This window comes from Erinaceus europaeus, chromosome 7 (assembly GCF_950295315.1).
Source record: "Erinaceus europaeus chromosome 7, mEriEur2.1, whole genome shotgun sequence".
NCBI classification, from domain to species: Eukaryota; Metazoa; Chordata; class Mammalia; order Eulipotyphla; family Erinaceidae; genus Erinaceus; species Erinaceus europaeus.
The window spans coordinates 98,346,426-98,372,582 of NC_080168.1; the positions used below are offsets into that span (position 1 = coordinate 98,346,426).

Below are 26,157 nucleotides of genomic sequence, written 5' to 3' on the forward strand. Positions count from 1 at the left end.
CAGGCTCAATCGCCCTTAGTGAAAGAGTTTGAAATGATTGTATGGCTTTGTGTGTAAATGTGCTTTCCCCACTGCAACTTATGTAACGACAACAAATCTGAACGATATTAAAGTTGCAGAAGCTACTATTATTCTATCCTGACTTCCCTAGGCAGATGACCTGACCAATGTGTCTCAGAACTTCAACTCTTCACTAGGGAAAGATAGAAACAGGCTGTGGGAATGGGAGAAGATCTTTACATGCCACACATCAGACAAGAGTTTAATAACCAAAATATATAAAGAGCTTGCCAAACTCAACAACAAGACAACAAATAACCCCACCCCAAAATGGGGGGAGGACATGGACAGAATATTCACCATAGAAGAGACCCAAAAGGCCGAGAAACACATGAAAAATGCTCCAAGTCTCTGATTGTCAGAGAAATGCAAATAAAGACAACGAGATACCACGTCACTCTTGTGAGAATGTCATACATCAGAAAAGGTAACAGCAGCAAATGCTGGAGAGGGTGTGGGGTCAAAGGAACCCTCTTACACTGCTGGTGGGAATGTCAATTGGTCCAGCCTCTGTGGAGAACAGTCTGGAGAACTCTCAGAAGGCTAGAAATGGACCTACTCTATGATCCTGCAATTCCTCTCCTGAGGATATATCCTAAGGAACACAACATATCCATCCAAAAAGATCTGTGTACACATATGTTCTTGGCAGCACAATTTGTAATAGCCAAAACCTGGAAGCAACCCAAATGTCCAACAACAGATGAGTGGCTGAGGAAATTGTGGTGTATATATACACAATGGAATACTACTCAGCTGTAAAAAATGGTGACTTCACTGTTTTCAGCCGATCTTGGATGGACCTTGAAAAATTCATGTTAAGTGAAATAAGTCAGAAACAGAAGGATGAATATGGTATGATCTCACTCTCAGGCAGAAGTTGAAAAATAAGATCAGAAAAGAAAACACAAGTAGAACCTGAAATGGAATTGGCATATTGCACCAAAGTAAAAGACTCTGGGGTAGGGGTAGGTGGGTGGGGAGAATACAGGTCCAAGAAGGATTCAGAGGACCTAGTGGGGGTTGTATTATTATATGGGAAACTGGGGAATGTTATGCATGTACAAACTATTGTACTTACTATTGAATGTAAAACATTAATTCCCCAATTAAAAAGAAAAAAGAGAAAAGAATAAATAAATAAATAAAAAGTTAAAAAAAAAATAAAGAAAGAAACAAGCTGTGGGGTATAGTTCAACCTGCCAATGTCCATGTCCAGTAGAGAAGCAATTACAGAAGCCAGAACACCCACACTCTGCACCCCCTAATGATCCTGTGTCCATGCTCCCAGAATAATTAAACAGGGAAGCTTCCAATGGAGTGGATGGGACATGGAACTATTTAAAAAAAAAAAAAAAAGAATAAAAGTATGAACTACTTGTATACTTTTAAAATTTTTTTATCTTTTTATTTATTTGATAGAGACAGCCAGATATCAAGAGGGAAAGGGGTGATAAAGAGGGAGAGACAGAGAGACACCTACAGCACTGCTTCGCCACTTGAGAAGCTTTCCCCCTGCAGGTGGTTACTGGAGGTTCGAACCCTGGTCCTTGTGCATTGTAAGGTGCACCTAAACAGGTGTGCCACCACCTGGCCCCTGTATACTTATATGCCTATATGGAGATAACTGACATACTATTTTGAAAACAAAGACTAAAAAAACTGTGTGTGTGTATATACATAAATTGGGTATGTAACATAAACTGATTCAATAAAGAACAAAATTAAAACACACGGAATAAGAGAAGTAAAATAGTGCGGAAAGTGGTCCAGTAGATAAAGCACCGGATTCTCAACCTTGAGGTCCTGAGTTCAATCCCCTACAGCACATGTACCAGAGTGATGGCTGGTTCTTTCTCTCTCCTCCTGTCTTTCTCGTTAATAAATAAAATCTTCAAAAAAAAAAAAAAAAAAGAAAAGAAAAAGAATAGAAGGAAGGAGGCAAAATAAAAGGGTACATTTGCCTTTTCTCACCTAGCATCTCCAAAGTGTGTACTTATTTAAACTATACTCAGTATACAAAGTGTATACTTACTTAAACTACCTACAGTTAGCAGAGTTCTTTATCATTGTAATATATGCAATTTGTGTAATGGCCTCAAAGTCAATCTCCCTGAGCTCACACGATGTAATCCTCTGTTCACACAGCAGCCACGTTGATATTTATAAAATATAAATCCAAACCCAGACTCAGATGAAAACCCACTACTGGCTCCCAGGCTCTCAAAGTCTTAGCCCTTCACATTGTTCATCTAACCCTCTGGAGCCAGCCGGCTCCCCTCCCCGCCACCTTCCTCCCCTTAGCCTACCTGGGTACCAAGCTCCATCAGGCCCAGGGAACTCCTCTGTGATCAGCCTGCTCTCCCCAAATCATGGCCTCCACCTGGCTCATGCTGGTGTTAATAATACAGCAAGTAATGAGCTGAGGGACACACACACACACACACACACACACACACACACACACACACACACACACACACACACACACACACACACGATATTGCTGAGTGGCTTCTCAGACTCAATTTCTCTATGAGAGATATCAAAGCATTGCTCCACCTTTAAGTTTCCTTACTGCTATTCATGGGGAATAGCAGTGTTTGCAATCAAGCCCAAGCCTCAGGCAAAGTGATGTGTATAAGTACCTAGCTGAGCTATCTCCCAGCATCTGCCCACTTTTCTACATGGATTTTCTCATCACAGAACTTTTCCCAGCTGGAGTACTCATATCTGCCTTCTTAAATATGCCTCTCAGAGGACTGTGAGCTCTGTGAAGGCTGGCTCGGGTCTCACTGTTCATTGCTGTTTACCCAGTGTTGTGTGGAATGAATGATTAAAACGCTAGTCAAAGGCGTTATTTACGAAGCAAGATGTGAGTGCCTACCTTAACCTTACTAACCTGTCATTTTAAGTTTTTTGGAATCTTTAGAATCAAGCTTCTTCAAGTTTGTACATTTACTTGGAAAGACCTAAGTTCCAATTCTCTAAGTTGTAAAATTCCACAGCTGGTATACATAGTCACAAACCATTACTACTCTCTATGCTTTTAAAGATTTAAAATCTGAAAGGCTACATGGACCTTAGTGGGGTGGGTGTCAAAATCTTTTTCCATGATAGGCAAGAAAGAGGGTCTGTATTGGAACTATCCTTGGTAATATAAGAACAGCTGTATCCAATATGTAAGTGAATATGGCTATGTTCCAATAAGACCTGTATATACAAAAACAGCAAGTCAGATTTGCCTACCATGTTGCATACTGCAGTCCTAGAAGACTCTAGGAGGTGACTTCTATCCCTATCCTTCCACCCCACTTCTCAGCCAGCCATACCTCACTCCTGATACTCTCCCACACTGGTCTCCTTGTTGTTCCTGACTCTCAAATATGCCAGAAAGGTCGTCACCTTTGAATCCTTGGTCTTTGCTATTCCCTGTCGCTATAATACTCTTCTTACAAATACCTGGGAGATACTTGTCACCATCTCAATGATGCCCAGCCTGACCACCTATTTCAATTACAACTGCATCCCACTCCCACAGCCTCTCCATAGCTATTGCCACCTTCTAATATGATACTCAGCTGGCTCTCTTTTCCTGTGGAGGTGGGGTCTTGCCAATGTACAATTTTAAAGATCCCAGGTCATTTTTTTCATTGAGATGGACAGAAAGAGAGATACCATAGCACTGAAGCTGCCCCCAGGTTGAGGGCATTCCCATGTGTTACTGAGTTTGAACCTGGGCTGTGTGCATGGCAAGGCATTCGCCCTACCCAATGAACTGTCTCTCCATACTTATAGCTCTGTTTTAAGAGACCTACTTAATTTTATGAGACAGGCTAGGGTACTACTCATCAACGCTGGTACTTGGTGATTTGGGGAGTTATGCCTGGGACTCCTGGGGCTGTTGGCACCAGTTCTGATCTTTAATGCTTAACTATCTTCCTGGCCCCTTTATTCTTTATTTATTTATAGTAATGTTTACTTTTTAATATTTATTTATTTATTCCCTTTTGTTGCCTTTGTTGTTTTATTGTTGTAGTTATTATTGATGCCATTGTTGTTGGATAGGACAGAGAGAAATGGAGAGAAGAGGGGAAGTCAGAGAGGGGGAGAGATAGATAGATAGACACCTGCAGACCTGCTTCTCTGCTTGTGAAGCGACTCCCCTGCAGGTGGGGAGCCGGGGACTCGAACCAGGATCCTTATGACGTCCTTGCACTTTACATCACCTGTGCTTAACCCGCTGCGCTACCCCCCCCGACTCATTTATTTATTTATTTATTTATTTATTTATTTATTGCCTCCAGGGAGCTGGAGCTCAGTGCCTGCACTATGGATCCACTGCTCCTGGCTGCCGTGTTCTTCTCCATTGTTGCTGTTGCTATTGTTGTTGGATAGGACAAAGAAATTGAGAGAGGAGGGGAAGACAGAGAGGGGAAAGAGAATGACACCTGCAGACCTGCTTTACCACTTGCAAAGCACACCCTCTTCAGATGGGGAACTAGGGGCTCAAACCAGGATACTTTTGCAGATCATTGCACTTTGCACTTTGTGCGCCTAACCTGGGGTACTAACATACATAAACATCTAAGTCACGGGTTAGAGAGATGGCTCACAGGGTATGGGACTTATGTTCCATGCACATAGTGTATGTCTGAGCACTCAGCACCACACGGGAAGTACTACAGCACGAGAGGATGTTTATTTTTATGTTTTTTAAAGAGTTTTATATATATATATTTATTTGTTTATTCCCTTTTGTTGCCATTGTTGTTTTATTGTTGTTGTTATTGATGTCATCATTGTTGGATAGAACAGAGAAATGGAGAGAGGAGGGGAAGACAGAGAGGGGGAGAGAAAGAGAGACACCTGTAGACCTGCTTCACCGCCTGTGAAGCGACTCTCCTGCAGATGGGGAGCCAGCGGCTCAAACTGGGATCCTTCCACCAGTCCTTGCGCTTTGTGCCACGTGCGCTTAACCTGCTGAGCCACCGCCCGACTCCCCTTTTTATGGTTTTAATTATCTTTATTTATTTATTGGATAGAGGCAGTCTGACATCAAGAGGGTAGGGGGAGATAGAGAGGGAGAGAGACAGAGAGACACCTGCCAACACTGCTTCACCACTCACAAAGCTTCTTCCCCTGCAGGTGGGAACTGGGGGCCTGAACCCTTGTGCACTGTAACCTGCGCACTCAACCAGGTGAGCCCCCACCCAGTCCCACCAGAAGTTTCCATTGCTCCACTGCTGTGACCAGAGTAGTGAAATCACCCACATGAGACCCTATCTCCATAAACAAACAAAAAATGTAAGTTGATGTAGCTTAGTCATTAAATAACAAACCTACACCAGAAAACTCAAAACAAGGAAACAAGTTAATAGTCACACATAACTTTTGAGGATTCAAGAGCATTAAAAATAGAGTTTAAAAGCAAGCTGCATCAAACACAAGATGGTTCTAGAATTAGATTCTGTGACAGAAAAAAGTACACTTATAGAGAAACTGCTGAATTCTAAAAAAAAAAAAAAAAAAAAGCATATAACTAACAGTATTGTGCCGACAGTGATTTCTTAGAGGCAATTTCTTAGAGTGATTCACGGATAAAGTACCAGTTGCCTTATAGAGGAAGGGGTGGGGGAGACGTGTCAAAATTCATCTAATGCTGTAGTTAAAATTCATATTCAAATTATATCCCAATAAAGCTCAGTAAACAAACAAAAAAGCAAAACTGCAAAAATACAAACATTCTAATACTCCTTGTTTCTAGCAGTAGACAAATCCAGAACTGAAGTCACTTCTGAGGAGGTGAGAAGGTCTGAGTGAGGGGAGGGAAATGCTTCAGGCAAGAAGTTTAAGAAGATGCAAGAAAGTCAGCAACAGTCCAGTAAGATAGTTCACCTGGGCAGTGTGCCTGCTTTGCTATGCATTCAACCCAAGTTTGAGCCCAGTTCCCGTTACAATGAGATTTCGGTGCTGTGGTGTCTATTTCTCTCTGTACTCTACTTGAAAAAAATCAGCTCAGAGCAGTAAAGTCCCTGGTTGGTGGGGGAAATGTGTGTGTGTCTGTGTGTGTGTGTGTACACATATATATGGTATTTGTGTTTACATGTATACATATCTGTATAGATGGCATTTTGTTTTTTCCCAAATCAAAATCTAGGTCAACAAAGACCCAAAACAAACACTTTTAATTAAGATCATTGTCATGCCAAGTGATACTGGTGGCAGAAACAAAAGGACAATGCTTTGCCTGACAGAAGGGGCCTCAAAGAAAATAAAGCAAGGTCTGAAGGAAGCAAGAAAAGAGCAAAAGATTAATGTCTATATAGTGTTTTCCCTATCTTTGTATATTTCGTTCTCTAATTAAGAAAATAATAATAATACTAGGAACTCCATGTTTGGCAAAAGCTATCTAAATAGTTGTATTGAAAGTGTGTTTTTGTTGGTGGTGTTTTGTTTTGTTTGTTTTGACCACAACACTGTTCAGCTCTGGATAATGATGGTATGGGCGATTGATCCTGGAACATCCAAGCCTCAGGTATGAGAATTTGTTTTGCATAACCATTATGCTACCCCCCCTTCCCCCTCTCTTTTTTTTAAATCGGTTATTTATTTATTTATTTTAATTACAAAGTAGAAAGACCAGAGCACTTCATTCTATGCTGTGTTGGCTACCAAACCCAGGGCTCCCCATAGGAAAGTCATGAACTCTACCACTAAGCCACCTCCATGCCCCAAAATTCATTCTTACCTGAAAAGTGTGAATAGTTCGTGCCCAGGCATGTTTTATATGGCAGTAGCGTAACAGCTTCTCAAAGTCCACAGTTACTTCCAAGCCAGCCATATTACTAATGGTCACAATTCTTTTCCTTCCAAAAGTTACATCAGTTATATCCTATCACCAAAACAATAATTGTGTATGTTTACATACAAATGCATAGATATATACATAGAGAGAGAAGAGAGTTTATCTCTTTACTTATTTTATAAAGAAAATAGTATGTATATTCATTGAGTAGCTAAAAGTTGTTAAAGAGGCTTAAAATCTATACTTAAGCACAAACTGAATACATACATATGCAAATATCTTGACAAGTGAAAGTTTTTAGCCCTTAAAACCTAACCTTAATTTGATTCTGTAGAGAATAGTCTATTATTGTCTTTCTATGACAAAATCTAAACCTTTAAAAAAATTATTTTCCTTTTTTTTGCCCTTGTTGTATATTCCTTACAAGATATACGCAATATCATTAATAAATTATAAAAAGAGGGGATGGGGAGACAGCATAATATTTATACAAAAGACTTCTTGCCTGAGACTGCAGAGTCCCAGATTCAGTCCCTAGGACAAGCACAAGCCAGAGCTCAGCAGTGCTCTCCAGTCTTTCTCTATATATCTTTCTCTCATTAAAATAAAAATGGGGGTCTGGCAGTAGCGCACTGGGTTAAGCACACATAGCGCAAGGCACAAGGACTGGCACAAAGATCCCAGTTTGAGTCCCTGGCTCCCCACCTGCACGGGGGACGGGGGGGTCAGTTCACAAGAGGTGAAGCAGGTCTGCAGGTGTCTATCTTTCTCTCCCCATCTCTGTCTTCCCCATCTCTACTGATTTCTCTCTGGTCCATCCAACTACAACAGTAGCAGCAACAACAATAACAGGAATGGGGGGGTAGATAGCACAATGATTATGCAAAGAGACTCTCATGCCTGTGGCTCCAATGTCCCAGGTTCAATCCCCTGCATCACCATAAACCAGAGCTGAACAGTGCTCTGGTAAAATAAATAAATAACAACAACAACAGAAAAAATGGACACCAGGAGCAGTGGATTGGCACTGAGCCCTAGCAATAACCCTGGGAACAAAAAAATAAAATAATAAAATAAAATAAAAATAAGTAAGGTGGATTTTCTTTTTAATGAAAGAAGGACAACTGATGCTGGTATAACACATTCTGAATCAATCCTAGTGTAATAAAAAGCTCAAATACATCTCTAAGAGGTTCAGATGTATCACTTACATTTGTTATGAAAAATATTTCTCCATTGCAGAGACGAAGACCACTTTCAAAGTCATGTTTACTATTAGTAGAACCTTGTGGAGTAGCATTAAAGTCTTTACCACTGGCCTCTAGGTCATTATTTTGTTGACTACTAAGGGTATTTCCAGGGAGTAAGTCTGAAAGATATGCATTCCTGGTACAACAAATTTTATCATCAATTCCAAATTCAAATCTATTCCGGTGGTCTCTGGGATAGAAAATAATAACACATTATGAAAGTCTGGAATTTTTTCCATTCTATTTTGTTCAAACATTAACTCCTAGTCAGGTCCAATCCAATTCTCAAAATAATTTCCCCACTCTTTTTAATTCACTTTTGTTGTCCAAAGATCACAAAGAAATCAGGCTCCCACAGTTATGATCTGATGCTTTTTTATAGCTCTCAAACTCAATGACATTTCCCAGATAAATTTTTTCAAAGTTAGAAATCTTGACATCAAAGTTGATGTTGCTTCTTTCCTCTATATTCTAAAAGTTGTCAACATTCCCTGGATTGAAGACACCACCAATGTGTCCTGGAGCTCAGCTTCCCCAGAGACCCATCCTACTAGGGAAAGAGAGAGGCAGACTGGGAGTATGGACCGACCAGTCAACGCCCATGTTCAGCGGGGAAGCAATTACAGAAGCCAGACCTTCTACCTTCTGCAACCCTCAATGACCCTGGGTCCATGCTCCCAGAGGGATAGAGAATGGGAAAGCTATCGGGGGAGGGGGTGGGATATGGAGATTGGGCGGTGGGAATTGTGTGGAGTTGTACCCCTCCTACCCTATGGTTTTGTTAATTAATCCTTTCTTTAATAAAAAATAAAGAAAAAAAAAAAGAAAAATAAAGAAATACAGCTTCCCTGCCAAAAAAAAAAAAAAAAGTTGTCAACAATCTGAATTGACTTTTTATTTTTATTAGGTTATTGGAAAAGTCATGGCACATTTTTGCATAGAAATACACAGAGAAATATCATGGCTTTTCCAACAACCCAATATTTATTTATTTTAAATCTTATTTATTGGGTAGAATAGGGAAAAACTGAGTGGGGACAGGGAGATAGGGAGAAGAGACACCTGCAATACATTTTTTTTTTTTTTCCTCCAGGGTTATTGCTGGGCTCAGTGCCTGCACCATGAATCCACCGCTCCTGGGGATGGATTTCCCCTTTTGTTGCCCTACTTGTTGCAGCCTCGTTGCGGTTATTATTGCCATTGTTGACGTTGCTTTGTTGTTGGATAGGACAGAGAGAAATGGAGAGAGGAGGGGAAGACAGAGAGAGGGGGAGAGAAAGATAGACACCTGCAGACCTGCTTCACCGCCTGTGAAGCGACTCCCCTGCAGGTGGGGAGCCGGGGGCTCGAACCGGGATCCTTACGCGGTCCCTGCGCATTGCGCCACGTGCGCTTAACCTACTGCGCCACCGCCCGACCCCCTGCAATACAGTTTTAATGCTCTCAAAGTTTTTCCTCTGAAGGTGGAGACCAGGGGCTTGAACCAGGGTCCTTCTACATTGTAACAAGTGCACTCACCAGGTTCATCATCACTCGGCTCCCTGAGTCTATTTTTTTAAATGTAATCTTTCCTTTCTAAGATCTCCTATCAGTAAGCCCATTTCAGCTCATGTGGCACTTACACAAAATTCTACTGTAAAATAAATAAAAAATTCTACTGTAAAATAATTATCACACTACACCAGGATAACAGCAGTAAACTGAATAAACGCTAGTGATTTACCAGCTACTCTAACACTAACCGTGTTAGGTGTATTACACTTCATTTCAACCTTACAAGTCTATAAGGGAAACTGTGTGTTAAGTATCCTTTCCTAATGTATAAGGAAAACAAAGTTACCTGTCCAATAGTACAGTTACTGGGATCCAGAAGAGACACTTCATCCTTTTTAGGCCTTCGTTAGACTACCTGACTTTTTTTTTTTTTTTTTTTTTGTCTCTCTTCCCTCAACACATAAGGCACTTCTCCTGTAACTTACACACCCCAAGGTTCATGATACTCAATGATAGTCTGTGTTGATAAAGGCAAGAAAAGGGAGTTCATTCTTTCTCTGTGTAAACAGAGGGACATTTCTACACTCATATTACTCTGATGGATGGCCACTGAGGTGCTCTCCGCAGCCATCCTTTTGCAAAGGTGCTTGGACACAATTTGTAAAAGTCCTCCCACGTTTCCTACACTCATCTTGGAGAAGCTAGAGCTGGCCAATCTAGAAACCACGGGGGAGACTGCACCCTTTAGTTTTACTATTACACTGACTACCAAAACTTACATTCCTAAGGATAGGTAATATACCTTATGGGAGAGATTATATATCACAAAAGATGGGGAGGGGGCGGGGATGGGACCTGGCAGCAGGTACCAAATGTCAAAACAAACAAAGAACTGCAAAACAAAGTAGGGCAATCCTCAAAGGTCCCCCTCCCTTTTTTTTTTTGAAACACTCACTTGATCAGATGGCCTGTGTAGTGCTTGCAACAGCAGGCATTGATGATATCACAGTCTTGTCTGAAACACATGGAAATGCCAGGGTCAGCTCTATGGCACCTGTTGTGTGCTTATTTTTGTTATCAATAATTATGATGCCCTGGATACCATGAGAAGTTTCCAACACTTTCTCCAGGAGGAGGTATTTTGTAATTTTTATCATAACACAAACCTTCCGAGTGTTCCCAAATAAACTACTTGGAAGAAAGCTTCCTGTTGAGAAACTGGCCTCCACCATATCTAACATATAATCACAACAAAATAAGAGAAGCAACAGTGATGTATCCTGTTAATGTCAGTATTGTAATAATGCATCCAATAATGTTGATATTAATAAATTATTATTATTTTGCCTCCAGGGTTATCATTGAGGCTCTGTGCCTGCACTACAAATCCACTGTTCCTAGAGGCCATTTTCTCCCATTTTTGTTGTCATTATTATTATTTTTATTGTTGTCACTGCTATTGTTGGATAGGACAGAGAGAAATCATGAGAGGAGGGGAAGACAGAGAGGGGGAGAGAAAGATAGACATCTTCAGACCTGCTTCACCGCTTATGAAATGACCCCCCTGCAGGTGGGAATCTGGGGCTCAAACTGGGATCTGTGCTCTGGTCAGCGCACTTTGCACCATGTGCACTTAACTTGCTGTGCACATGGCCCAGCCCCCCCCCTTATTATTATTTTATAAACCAGAGTACTGCTCAGTTCTGGCTTATTATGGTGATGCTGAGGATTGAACCTAGGAACTCAGAGCCTCAGGCATGGAGGTTCTTTGCATAGCCGTTATGCTATCTCCCTAGCCAATAAGTTAAGAAGTTAAGACTAGAAACATACACACACACTCACACACACACAAGAATATTGTAAATGCTTTACTTTCTAAAGGCAATAAATTGTGATGTTTTTGCATCTTTGAGGTCCTCTTCCTTGAGTAAAGTTGTTACCGCAGAATATAAATCTGGTAATTTAAGAGAGAAAAAATTAACAGAAGCAAGCACTAATTTAAACACTGTTTTTAAGAGAGAGACTATTTAAAAATCCTTGCTGGTGTGTATGTGGAGGTTGGGGGTGGAGGGACACTGAAAAAACACCTCACCAAATAGAAGACAAAGATCAACTGAGGAACATCAACTTCATTCCTGACATCCATACAGTGCCTCAGCCAGACCAAGAGAAAAATAGGTTCCAGACTATTGCCCTCAACAGAGAAGCTAATCACTAGCCAGGGGCGTCTTATATTTGTAGAAAAATCACACTGACTTACTGACAGCTTGTAAATGCTGAATTTAAAATAATAGCAAGAGAACAAAATAAGCAACCAAATTACTAATGTAGGACATTCTTTCTGTCTTAAGTGATAATCAGTACCAGTAGTAAATTACCATTTGAGCAGAAATTTAACTGGTACATACCAGCATAAAGCCTTTTATTATTGTTGTTGTTGTTATTTTACTTATTTATTTGCTTGTTCCGCTCTGGCTTATGGTGACATAAGGGATTGAAACTGGGACTTCGGAGCCTCAGGCATGAGAGTCTGTTTGTACCATTATGCTATCTATCCTCTGCCCTCTAGCATAAAGTTTTAGGATACTTCTCCAAATGGTTGGAAAAATAGCTAATCCCAAAACACCACAATTCCCCACCCCTTCATCCCAATCACAGTTGTCTTGTCCTGAGGATCCCTAGACTGAATAAACTAAAAGGTTACTTTTAGTATCCATTTTAGGAATGCCCAAGTCAATTCCCTACTGGATACTCTGTGAATAACCTACAGCTCTTTTTTGACCTTAGATAAGATTACATCTGGATAGATCCATTGATAGATAAAAATGACCAAAATGTCAAAAATACTGGAAGCATAATACACTGGCAGACAGGTTGCTAAGCCTTATAATTTCATGTCCACAGCACTGGGAAGCAGCTTCCTCTAACCTCTCTTAGCAACATAACAAAACTGCTAGCATGGAAGTCGGGTGGTAGCACAGCAGATTAAGCGCATGTGGCGCAAAGCGCCAAGGACCAGCGTAAGAATCCAGGTTCCAGCCCCCAGCTCCCCACCTGCAGGGGAGTCACTTCACAAGCAGTGAAGCAGGTCTGCAGGTGTCTATCTTTCTCTCCCCCTCTGACTTCCCCTCCTCTCTCCATTTCTCTCTGTCCTATCCAACAATAACAACAATAATGATAACTATAATAATAAAAACAACAAGGGCAACAAAAGGGAATAAATAAATATTTTTAAAAATTAAAAAAAAACTGCTAACAGTTCTCAAGAGAAACAAGAGTAACAATATCCCAGGTTTCTGTAAGACTGTCTCACAGTAAATGAGTCATAAGGAAATGAAAAACCCTAAGGAAAAAAAAGAGGGGGGCTAACTGTTCATAAAATCCTTCATTCTCCACCCTCCCCCCATCCCATGAAACTAGGATTATCACTAAAAAAAACAACCAAGATTCAGCTCAACCCCAGCCCACTCTTGGCCTTGTAGTACAAAAATTTCCAAAAATCTCAGAGTATTATTTCTTGTACAGTGCATAATGGTGCTCTTCTGAACCCTGGTTTTGTTCACTCTCTATACATTTCACAGATCAATAAGTACATTGCATTGCATTGATTGAAAAGTATTCCCTTTTAACACCTCTGCATTTCTAGCCCAGCTCTGAAGCCCATCTTCAGTCCCTGTACATAGCAATAGTGAGTATAACTTACTCAGTTATTAATGGAAAAGAACTATATGCCTCTTGAAGGAATATTTATTCAATTCACTTAAAAAAGAGACTAATTTTCCAACAGAAGTCCTTAATTAAGGTAGAAAAGCAGCATTAGCTGAGCTCTGCTACCATTCTGAAACAGGTGACTTTTTTTATGTGCATTCTCATTAGTGTAAATAATGTCAGAATAAAATGACGGCTTCTGCAGATCTAAACGGAGTGGCAACAATAGCAAGTTATATAAACATCTGAGTCTCATGTTCTTCATCTATACAAGCACCTACTAGCACACATATGAGAGTAATCATCAGCTATTAGTCACAGTATGTTTAATAAGAACCAAGCCACAAAACAATATGCATCTTATAATCTGATTATGTAAAAATAAGTAATGTATGCTTGTAGTAGATACTACAAGGTCTGAAAGGATAAACACCCAAGCTCTTACTATTGTGCATGACCTTTGTAGAATTGTCTTAGGGAAAAGGATGAATATTGGGACGATCTCACTCATAGACAGAAGTTGAAAAACAAGTTCAGAAGGGAAATCACTAAGCAGAACTTGGACTGGAATTGGCGTATTGCACCAAAGTAAAAGACTCTGGGGTGAGGGAGAGGGTTCAGGTCCTGGAACATGATGGCAGAGGAGGACCTAGTGGGGGTTGTATTGTTATGTGGAAAACTGGGAAATGTTACACATGTAAACTGTCAATTGTAAACCATTAATCTCCCAATAAAGAAAAAAAAATAAAAGAACTGTCTTAGGGAAGTGCAAAGAGGAAGAGTACAGAGAAATGTTTACTCATGTGTTCATTCAATTTTTTTCTAATAAATATAGAAATAAACTTTTTTCTTCTTTTTTTTAATTGCCATCAGGGTTATGCTGAGGCTTGGTGCCTGTACAACAGTTCCACCACTTCCAGTGGCCATTTTTCTTTTCTTTTTCCCTTTTTATATTTGACAGGATAGACAGAAATTGAGAAAGAAAGACATCTATAGGCCTGCCTCGCCATTTGTGATGCATTCCCTGCCCCTTGCGGGTAGAGTGGGATCTCAAACCTTGGTCCTCATGCATAGTAATGTGTGTGTGCACTTAATCAGGTGTGCCACCGCCTGCCCCTCAGATAATTTCTATAACCCACAGGGGAAACAAGAAACAACAATAGGTTACTTTGCATTTATATGATCCCACTTAGAAAGGCAAAAGGAATATGGTCAAAAATAAGTGAAGATGAATCCAAGGGAATTGAGACTGGTCACATAGAAGAGAAAAAGCTTACAGATAAAACTGTTTCATTTATTATCATAGAACAGGGTCTCCACTCATGGGGGGAAAAATGCATGTGAGTTTTTAAAAAACTATTAGGAACTCAACAACAGTTTAATAGTCACTCTTTCCCTCCCCCCACAACATATGCTCAAAAATAACTAATGTTTACTTTTCAAATTCTTTTATTTATTTATTTATTTATTCTTTTTTGTTGCCCTTGTTGTTTTATTGTTGTAGTTATTGATGATGTTGGATAGGACAGAGAAAAATGGAGAAAGGAAGAGGAGATAGAGAGAGGGAGAGAAAGAGAGACACCTGCAGACCTGCTTCATCGCTTGTGAAGTGACTCCCCTGCAAAGTGGGGAGCCGGGGCTTGAACCGGGATCCTTACTCCAGTCCTTGTGCTTTGTGCCACCTGCGCTTAACCCACTGCACTACCACCCAACTCCCACTTTTCAAATTCTTATAAAAAGAAAAGTTCATTAATTAAGGCATACCTTCTCCTTAATGAGTATGGGTTACCAGGAACTTGCTTTATTTTAAGCTAAAGTCACCACTATCTATTTATTCACTCAATAAATATTTACCAAGCCTAATTTACTATGAATGTGTCAAGCACTTAACTGTTTTTCCAACACTAGGGTTGCCTGCTTTTGAGGACTAGTAGACTAGCTTACTTATTTGCCTAAGTTTTTACTACCAATATTTATCTTTGCCATCAGAATAATACAATTATAACTGGCCATTTAATAGCTATATTACAAAACTGAAATACTTAATCTTACCTATTACAGATGTTTGTACTTACGAGAACGATGATCACTTTTTGATAACTGAGAACTGGCATCCTCTTCTGGAAGTCTGATAAAAATAAATGTTTTATCTTGAATTGAGAGTGGGAGTGCTGAATTATCAGAGATATTCAATTCTGCATCAAATTTTGGAAATTCACGTCTTGAGATTCTGAAATAATGGTAAAATATTTAGCAAGAATATTAGTATCCCAAAATACCCTCATAGTGGAACACAGCTAAAATTTTATTATTTATTTATTTTTAAACAAAGGGTTGGTGAAAAAAAAATTTTTTTTTTTTTGCCTCCAGGGTTATCGCTGGGGCTCTGTGCCTGCACTATGAATCTACTGCTCCTGGAGGCCTTTTTCCCCCATTGTTGTGTTGGATAGATAAGACAGAGAGAAACTGAGAAAGGCGGGGAAGACAGAGGGAGAAAGACAGACACCTGCAGACCTGCTTCACCACTTGTGAAGTGACCTCCTCCCCCGCAGGTGGGGAGCCAGGGGCTTGAACCAGGATCCTCGAGCTAGTCCTTAAGCTTCCTACTATGTGTGCTTAACCCACTGCACCACCGCCCAGCTCCACTAAGATTGTTATTAATCACTAATACCCATTAGCAGATACTAGGACCACCCATACATGCATTAGACACAGTGAAGTAGGGGGTTGGGTGGTGACACACCTGGTTAGAAAAAATTACAGGGGGCCTAGTCAGAACTCCAACCTTCTGCATCTCCAAAAGAATACAGATCCATATCCCCAGAGGGGGAGCAATATTAGAAGAAGATGACTAGAGAGTTCTGAACTCCAGTTCTATCAAGACCCCAAGACCTAGTGAGAGAAGAGGAAAAAAGGAAGGACATTTGGACGTAGTAATAGGTGTAGGTATGACTTAGGAAAGAAGGGAAGACAGGACCATAGGAAGAAATGGGCAAATGTATATATAAATATAGATAGTTATATCAGTAATAGTCAACCCATATCTGTGACTCTGGGAGAACTGTTGTTTCCAATGGAGGGAATGGGGACACAGGACTCTGGTGGTAGGGACAGAGTAGAATTATACCTGTGTCTCATAATTTTGTAAATCAATATTAAATCACTAATAGAAATAAATAAAATTCAAAAGGGAAATGATGTGCTAGTGTCTATAGCCAGATTATATATACAGATACTATAGCTAATATCTATAGCCAGTGCTGAACACTCCTAATCTAAGAAGACATGATGAGGGGCTGGGAGATAGTGGAGTGTACACTGTGTCACGTATAAGGCCCTGGGCTTGATCCTGGCACCGCATGGAAGTACTACAGACAGTACAAAGGAGCCTCAAAGGTTTTAAAACGGTACTTTAGTGTCTGTCTATCACTAGCTCTCTCCTGCTTTTTCTCTCAGTATACAGAAATAAAAATATTGGGCTGGGAAGGTTACTCAGTTATGGTATCTATCTGTCTCTCTCTGTGACACACACACACACACACACACACACACAAACACACACACACACACACACACACCCCAATCCTCATTACATTCCCTGGTGAAGCATTAAAAAGAAGAAAAATGTTGAAAATTAGGAAGCTCAGTCTAAACTGTACTCAAAAGCGTTACTGAAATCCCCGTTTCACATTAAAAGTAAATTCTAAGAAATCTACTGTGCAGTAGATTGTTCCAAGTTGTTCAGACACTAAAGTGACCCAGGTGCTGGCACACTTAGTTGAATAAACATGCTACTAAGTACAAAGATCCAGGTTCAAGTCCCTGATGCCCTCCTGTAGAGGAGAAGCTTCAAGAGTGGTGAATCAATACTCTCTCTCTCTCTCTCCTTTTATGTTATTATCTTTATTTATTTATTGGAAAGAGACAGCCAGAAATTGAGAGGGAAGGGGGAGACAGACAGAGACAAAGACAGGGAGACACCTGTAGCCCTGCTTCACCACTTGCAAAGTTTTCCCCCTGGAGTCAGGAACCAGGAGCTTAAACCTGGGTCCTTGTACATTGTAACACGTGTGTTTAACCAGCTGCACCACCACTTGGCCCCAAAGGTGAAGATGTCTCTATCTCCCACTTCCATGTCAGTTTCTCTTTGACTCTATCCAATAAGGGAATACATAAAATATTCTAAAAAGTAAAAATAAAGTGATCTATCATGTATCAACACTTAAAAACAGAGGAGCCCTTTCAGTAGTAGTAGAAGGGTTATCAGCAAAGAACATCACACAATCCAATTAGTTACTTTTCTTAATATATATTTTTTAATATAAGAGGTATCAGTGGAGTATATATGTGATGTCAGGGACTGTACCTAAGGTCTCATAATGCAAAGTAAGAGCTCTACTGCAGGGCTACATCCTGGCCTTTCTGTGTTTTAATAAGAAACCACATCGCCTAGCCTGTTCCTATGAAAATCTTATACCTCTCTCCTCTACTCCCACTATCCTGTCCAGAGTAGGCAGGGACATAGGGAGAGCAGGTTTGGAAATATTCTAGTTTCCTGCTGATATCCAACAAAGGAAATACTCAACCAATAAAAACAGCATCTTGTACAACAGACTCAAAAGCCAAGATCCAATTTGGCCCAATTAATAAAGTCTCTCGCTATTACAAGGTCGCACTACATCTATAGAGTTTAATTTTAAAATAAATTCCGGGGGTCGGGCGGTGGCGCAGTGGGTTAAGCGTATGTGGCGCAAAGCGCAAGGACCGGCATAAGGATCCCGGTTTGAGACCCCGGCTCCCCACCTGCAGGGGAGTCGCTTCACAGGGGGTGGAGCAGGTCTGCAGGTGTCTATCTTTCTCTCCCCCTCTCTGTCTTCCCCTCCTCTCTCCATTTCTCTCTGTCCTATCCAACAACGAACGACATCAACAATGGCAATAATAATAACCACAACGAGGCTACAACAACAAGGGCAACAAAAGGGGGAAAAATGGCCTCCAGGAGCGGTGGATTCATGGTGCAGGCACCGAGCCCAGCAATAACCCTGGAGGAGAATAAATAAATAACTAAATAAATAAATGCTATGAAATAGTAACTGTGCTTTTGATATTTGGATTATGGACCCACGCCTAAATTCATAGAAGATCATTTTGAAAGCTTACGCAAAGGAAAGAGAAGGATTCTTCTTTATTTCTGTATTGGCAGAGAAGGATTCTTTTAAAAAACACTTTTTACATTTTTCTTTCTTTTTTTAATATTTATTTATTTTTCCTTTTTGTTGTCCTTGTTTTTTTATTGTTGTAGTTATTGTTGTTGTTGTTGATGTCATCGTTGTTAGATAAGACAGAGAGAAATGGAGAGAGGAGGGGAAGACAGAGAGGGGGAGAGAAAGATAGCCACCTGCAGACCTGCTTCACCACCTGTGAAGCCACAACCCTGCAGGGGGGGAGCCAGGGGCTCAAACCAGGATCCTTTTGCTGGTCCTTGCACTTTGCACCACCTGCACTTAACCCACTGCGCTACAACCCAACTCCCGAGAAGGATTCTTTACTACTTTAAGTTCACCAGGTTCCTTGCTTTGCATACAACCTGGGTTGGAAACCCATTACTGTCTCATAGGTATCACGGACCAGAGGAAGATCTGGTGCTATGGTATATGGTCTTTCATCTACCTAACTACTTGAAAGAAAAAGAAAAGAAAAAGCTGCCCAAAGCAGTGGAATCATGCATGCACGAAGCCCTAGCTCTGCAACATGAAATAAGGTGGTGGAGGGAGTGGTGTGCAGACCTCAGCACATGAAGGTCAGCAGTTGCACTCACGCAACTGTCTGATAAATCATGTGCCCCAATGCAGTGATTCTGAAAAAAAAGGTAAACTCAAATAAGAAAAGTATTACGTTATCTATCACAGGTTGGCACCAGTATTCATCAACGTATAAAATGCCATATTCATTTTTTTATCCCCCTTCCAGTTCCCCTACCAAAAATAGAAATTTTTTATCTCCCCTGAATTCTAATGAACTCATTTCCAAGTCCTTTTACCCTTGGGCTTATTCCAGTCTCTAAATTCAATGCAACTTTAATTCACACATAGACTTTTTAAACCAGGAAAACACATTCATTTTTCAAATTTCAATCATAATTAATGTTGGGCCAGTAATAAGAAATATTAATTTTGTTTTTCTGTAGGACAAGAGATATATAATGATTTTTAAAAATAGCAGAGTGAATATACTGCATTGAATCCCTCTAATTCAAAAGTATATACACATACATATTTATTTATCTTGTATTTTTAACATAACAAAAATAAAAAGTGACTACCTTGTAGCATTGTCCACAATTAGTTCAGATTCTGCTCTATGGTTTGTCTTTAGTTCAATAGCACAATTTCTTGACTTAAGAGTGTCAAAAAGATCTTTCAACAAGTTACCAGGTTCAATGCTAGGCAACTGTCTAATATCACCTAGAATAGAGAGAGAGGAAAGAAAGGGGTGGGGGAGACATATTAGGTTTCAACTAACTGGGGCCCTAAAATTCAGAAATAGTTTTTATTCTTACTATTGATATATACTGTAATTGTAAGGACTTACTCTGAAGGAGACAAAAAAAAAAAATCTGTCAAAATCTTTCTTTAAAATTACTTAGCATTGTCTTTTAAGATATTTAACATAAAAATTCAAGCTAGACAATACAAGATATAAAATAATCGGAATAAATAATATCTGAGTTGAACTTTCAAATCTACAATCATAGGCAATTCATACAGGTAGATCTTTTTTAGTCAAAATGTAAAAAAAAAAAAAAGCAAAAAACACATACTTTATCTACCTAGCATCTTTCTCAGTCTTGCTCAATGACTTACTACTAAAAATGGAAGAATCAATAGTCTCAAATAGGGTGGAGGGTAGACAGCATACTGGTTATGCAAACAGACTCTCACGCCTTTAGTCCCAGGTTCAATCCTCTGCACCATGATAAGCCAGAGCTGAAGAGTAATCTGGTAATTAAAAATAATAATAGTAATAATAACAGGTGTCTGTCTAATCTTCCTTCCATACAAAGAAGTCTCACATTTCTAGAAGAAGAAGTAACAATTATCTCATTGTCTCCATGATCTCTCTGAGGAAAATTAAAATTTGAATAAAAAAATTAAAAAAATAAAGTTAAAATATAGTCTCAAAAAAATAAAACAAACATACAAGGTATAAGATTGACTCACTACATTTGCTAATAAATTCCAGTAAAATAATGATAATGTTTTGCACTACTAAAAATCTTTTAACTTCTTTTTTTAAAATATTTATTTATTTATTTATTTTCCCTTTTGTTGCCCTTGTTGTTTAACATTGTTGTGGTTATTGATGTCGTTGTTGGATAGGACAGAGAGAAATGGAGAGAGGAGGGGAAGGCAGAGAGTGGGATAGAAAGACAGACACCTGCAGACCTGCTTCACCGCCTGTGAAGCGACTCCCCTGCAGGTGGGAAGCCAGGGGCTGGAACCGGGATCTTTACGCCAGTCCTTGCACTTTGCACCACGTGCGCTTAACCCACTGCGCCACTGCCTGACTCCCATCTTTTAACTTCTAACAAAAGGTCTTGAGTAGGCAAAAATATATGCTGTATGCAAACTGGGAGAATGTTTAAGCCATTAGTAGAATCAACTGCCTGTAAAATATTTTCAAATAACTTTAATAATGACCTGTATGTAATTGTATTCTTATAATGCAACTCTATCTTTTTCTTCACTAGATCAATCTACTGAACAAAATGATTTATTGGACTCCAACTGTATCACATCAGAATTAAAAAGAAATTAAGAGGAATTAAGTGAAGTCTAATTAAGCTGTTGACTTAAAAACTGAAAATGAATTTTAAGTGATCTATAATTCAGACTTTTAATTAAATCCAGATGATTAAGACCCCAGCTTACTCCAAGTTTGACCTTTGTACTAGTTTATTTATTTTTAAATGTTTTATCTATTATTAATTTTAGATAGAGACAGAAGAATTCAGTGGGAAGATGAAGGCAGAGGAAGGAACATCTGTAGGTGGGGGTGGGGGTGTGCAAGACCTTGCACACTGTAATATGTGCACCACCACCCAGCCCCCCCACTATTTTAATAGTCAACATCTGAGTGATAAACAGTAAGCCCTCAGAAGCCTCTTGTATTCACATCCTGTTCTGCAAATATCCTAGTCAATACAACCAGATACTCAAGTTGCTAGGGAGAGTGCCCAGGCTGAATTCAGCAAGTCTTTAGGATGGGCTCTAAGAACTGGCTCTCCACTTTCATGAAATAGGCACCCCCCCCAAAAAAAAAAAAGAGCAAATGATCTAAACAACCTACTAACTACAATGAACTAAGTCAAACATTAGAATTCTAACAACTGTCAAACTTACCAAGGATAATAAGCTTAGAAAGTTTGGAGTGCTCACACAATAAACGTAGGACGGATCTGAGGATACCTACAGACACCAAACTCCCTTCATCCACAACCAGAACTCTGATGGAGGAAAACTTCCATGGTTTGTCCTTGGTCGAGGATTTTTCCTTCCATGAGTAGTAGCTATAGTTGACCTACAAGCAAAGTTGAGAATTTCTGAATGGATTACAAATGGATATATATATATATATATATATATATATATATATATTACTTTTTTCAATAATACTATCAAATGGGGGAGGGGTATAGACAGAAAAATACAGGGAAATGGCTAAAAAAAATAGAGAATGTAAGATTTAATGGATTTACACATAGGAGAGATAAACCAACTCTTAAAAACAAACCAATCAATCAAATAATTCAAAAGAAAGCTCTTCCTAAGTGGGCCAGGGAGATAGCATAGTAGTTATGGAAAAGACTTCCATACCTGAGGCTCTGCAATCCCAGGTTCAATTCCCAGCACCACCATAAGCTGAGCAGTGCTGTGTGCACACTCATTCTCTCTCTTGCTCTCTCCCTGCTTTCTGTATCTCTCACTGAAAATAAATGTCTTTTAAAAAGAAAGACAAGCACGAAAGACTTTACCTGGCAGAGTGTGTAAGCATGTAAACCAGTCTTCTGCCTCAGTAAGCCAGCTGCTTTCCCTGTAGGAGCTGTAAGCAAAACTTCGATAGCCTTGTCTGTTGTCAGCTGACTTTCCTCAGTAAAAGTAACCCATTCTTCTGGTGCATCCATATCCTGCTCAAAATCTTCACAAGCCTTTTTTACCTCTCTTTCTTCTAACTGCTCTATGTGCTTGAAAAGACGGCTGACAATGGTGGTCTTCCCGCAGCCACCTTTCCCACTTATGACTGTCACAGAACTGGAGCAAATCATTTCCAGTGCAGTCACCTGATCCTGATCTAGTTGAGCTTCTGTGATTTCTGCACTCACTTCATTGTCTACATTATTCCAGTTACTATCATTGTCTTGGGTGTCCAGAGCATCAGCAGAATTCTCTGATCTGGCTTCATCAGGTGGGCTTCCACTCACGGTATCACCACTGCCAGACGCCTCAGGTTGTGTGGCCTGAATAGAAGCAAGCACCTTCTTGACATTGACACGTAAGTGCCATGGAGGCCTCATCATCAGGTCACAGATTGAAGAGGCGATGCCCCTTTCTGCCTGGTAGAGGTCATAAAGAAAGACACAGTTCTTCTCGTAGGTCACCACACCAGTATCCTTCAAAAACTTCAGAGAGTCCCAAGCGTGAGAATAAAACATTTGCTCTGACAGCTGAGTAGTCAAGTCGTCCACTTCAACGTATGTGTGCCCCTGTTCTCGGCAGATCTCCTTCAGCTTTGAATATATAATTAAAGCATTCTTCTCCAAGTCTGTCATCAACTGCAGAAGAGCCTCGCATTGACAAAATGCTGTCCAGCTTGCCTCACACCTCAAAAGATTCAGTTCTCTGAAAGCGATCTTTAAGAAAACAAAGTTTCAGTATTGCATCAAAGCAGAGGACCCTGGGGAAAGAAGGAAAGGGAGATGTGTAGAGTGGAAGGCTGGGGTCCTGGTGCATGAGGATAGAAAGGGACTTAAGTTAGGGCTAAGAGTGTTTTAAAGATAACCATCACAGATAAGTAAACGAGAAATTGTATCTATGTGCCAACAACTGCATTATAAACCATTCAACCTCCCCAATAAAATGTTTACAAAAATAAACAATGAAAGACAAAGTTCAAGTTGCTTTATAAAAAAGTTAATACTGATGAAGATCATTAGAGCTGTACTGAAACTATACTACTTGACCATAATTTTAAGTCCCAAAATACATGTTATCTCAACAAAATTTGGAGAAAAGACCTGTGCAAGGATCCTGGTTCAAGCCCTTGCTCCACACCTGCAGGGGGGTCGCTTCACAAGCCATGAAGCAGGTTTGCAGGTATCTCTCTGTCTCTCTATCTCTCTATCTCCCCATCTCTCTCAACTTCCCATCCTATCCAATAAAATGAAAAAAAAAAAGATTTTTTGAAGCATGACTGACTCCCTTTAGTTGATTAAGATCAATATAACATTATTATATCCTTTCAAAGCATCACACATAATTTTAAGTCCCACACTATTGCAAAAAAAAAAAAAGAGGGATCTCATGCCTTAACTTTTTTATCCTTTTAAAGGCAGTGCCTTCTATCTTTGTATTTCTAAGCATTATTTATATCAACCCTTGGTTTTTCTTTACATTCTACATATTTACTTCTCTCTCCCCACCATGGCAAGTATTTCTCTATGGAAGATTTCTCCTTTTATACCTTGACTTTCCACATGTTTCTCTACCTTCCATCGTTTATTTATTTATTTATTTATTTTCCCTTTTGTTGCCCTTGTTGTTTTATTGTTGTGGTTATTATTGTTATTCTTGATGTCATCGTTGTTGGATAGGACAGAGAGAAATGGAGAGAGGAGGGGAAGACAGAGAGGGGGAGAGAAAGACACCTGTACACCTGCTTCACTGCCTATAAAGTGATGCCCCTACAGGTGGGGAGCCGGGGGCTCAAACCAGGATCCTTACGCTGGTCCTTGCGCTTTGTGCCCCACGCGCTTATCCCGCTGCGCTACCACCCGACTCCCTCCCTACCTTCCATCTTTGAAGAGTTCACATTTGTTCAGCAATTTTGGCTAAATTGACAAAAAAAAAAAAAAAAAGAGTTCACAACTTAGCGACATGATGAACTATAATTACATGAACTTCTGAAATCTCCAAGTACCATGAAGTTAGTGACTGTCCTCATTCTCTCAGCTTATTTAGTTTTCTGCATGTTGACAACATTCTGTCCAATCATTCCAGAAGCGGTACAGAACTTCTTCACCATGACCCACCCTGCAGCTCCATCTGTCCCTGCCCCCAGGAAGACACCCCTCCTAGAGTCCTCCATATATTTTTATGGACTGAATTGTGTCCTCCCAAACTTCTTCTTCTAGCGTTTGCTTCCTCCCAAACTAATACGTTGAAATTATACTCTTTGGGGTCGAGTGGTGACACACCTGGTTAAGCACACATGTTACAATGTTCAAGGACCAGGGTTCGAGCCCCTAGTCCCCACCTACAGGGGGAAAGCTTCACAAGTGGTGAAGCAGGGCTGCAGCTATCTCTCTGTCTCCCTCCCTTTTTATCTTCCCCTTCCTCTCAATTTCTAGCTGTCTCTATTCAATAAATATACAAAGATAATAAGAAAATTTAAAAAAAAAGAAAAGAAAGTATACTCTTTAATAATAACCTAGAAAGTACCCATATTCAGAGATATGGTCTTTAAGGAGGCAATTAAGCTACAGTGTGGCTATGGGGGTGAATGGATCCTAATCCAATATGACTGGTGTCCTTCTTAGAAGAGATAAGGACACAGGGGCGAGTGGTGGTGTATCTGGTAGAATGTTAAACATGCACAGGACCCAGGTTCAATCCCCCAGTCTTCATCTTTAAGGGGAAAGCTTAACAAATGGTGATGTAATATTTCAGGTGCCTGTCTTTTCCTATCTACCTCCCCCTCCCCTCTCAATTTTTCTTTATCAAATAAATAAATATGAAAAAGAAGAGGAGGAGGAGGTTAGGACATAGATAGGAACAGAAGGAAGACCATGTAAACACACAATAAGAAGGCAACCAGCTAGCTGTAAGTTAGAGAGAAATCTCAGAAGAAACTAATCCTGCTAATGCCTTGATTCTAGACTTAAAGCCTGAATAACTGTGAGAAATTAATCTGTGTTGCTTAAGTACCAAGTCTATGGAATTTAGCAGAGACTTACATGGGTTAACAGGCCTCACAGATGAATAGCTCCAATATATCTTTATTCTAGATGGTGGTTTACATGCTGAACAGAGAAGCCTTGAGCCTCCATCTCCCATGAGTTCCAAAATGCTCACCACTCTATCTCTTTTCTCTTTTTTCAAAGTATAATGAAATAATACTTAATCTACACAAGAAATAAGATCACTATTCCAGTATTTCTTAAATGGGGCGGGGGGTAATTATCTCAAAGCATTCTTGAGAGTTCAAGAATTATCTCTGGGGTTGGGAAACAGTTCACCCAATAGAAAGCATATTTTACAATGTGTGAAGACCCATGTTTGAGCCCCTGGCCTCCACACAGGAGCACCCACATAGGGGGGAGCTTCATGAGTGGTGGAGTAGTGCTATGGTATTTTTCCTTCTCTCTCTCTCTCTCTCCTTCTGCTTTGCCTTCTAAATAAGTAAATAATGCCTGAGAGTGGAGGAATCATCAGGTGCTGAGCCCCAGTGATAACCCTGGTCACAAGAAACAACAACAACAAAAAGAATTATCTCTGAATTCTTTTTGTATCTTCATTGGGCACACTACCTATAAACAAGCACTGCTCATATTTCAAACAT

General features: G+C 39.9%; 1 protein-coding gene across 2 annotated transcripts in view; it reads right to left on the reverse strand.

Moving 5' to 3' along the window:
• Positions 1–26,157, reverse strand: part of HELB (DNA helicase B) — a 36,614-nt gene that overhangs the window by 3,533 nt on the left and 6,924 nt on the right. The window contains exons 4-11 of one of the 2 annotated variants that reach the window (XM_060194977.1): positions 22,355–23,230; positions 21,723–21,900; positions 19,643–19,784; positions 15,396–15,550; positions 11,485–11,566; positions 10,568–10,627; positions 8,080–8,254; positions 6,812–6,955 (exon numbers count right to left, since the gene is read on the reverse strand). In XM_060194977.1, the coding sequence (XP_060050960.1) occupies positions 6,812–6,955; positions 8,080–8,254; positions 10,568–10,627; positions 11,485–11,566; positions 15,396–15,550; positions 19,643–19,784; positions 21,723–21,900; positions 22,355–23,230 (1,812 nt within the window). Of the gene's footprint in view, positions 1–6,811; positions 6,956–8,079; positions 8,309–10,567; positions 10,628–11,484; positions 11,567–15,395; positions 15,551–19,642; positions 19,785–21,722; positions 21,901–22,354; positions 23,231–26,157 lie in introns of both variants that reach the window. The other variant, XM_007516877.3, reaches the window with a different exon arrangement.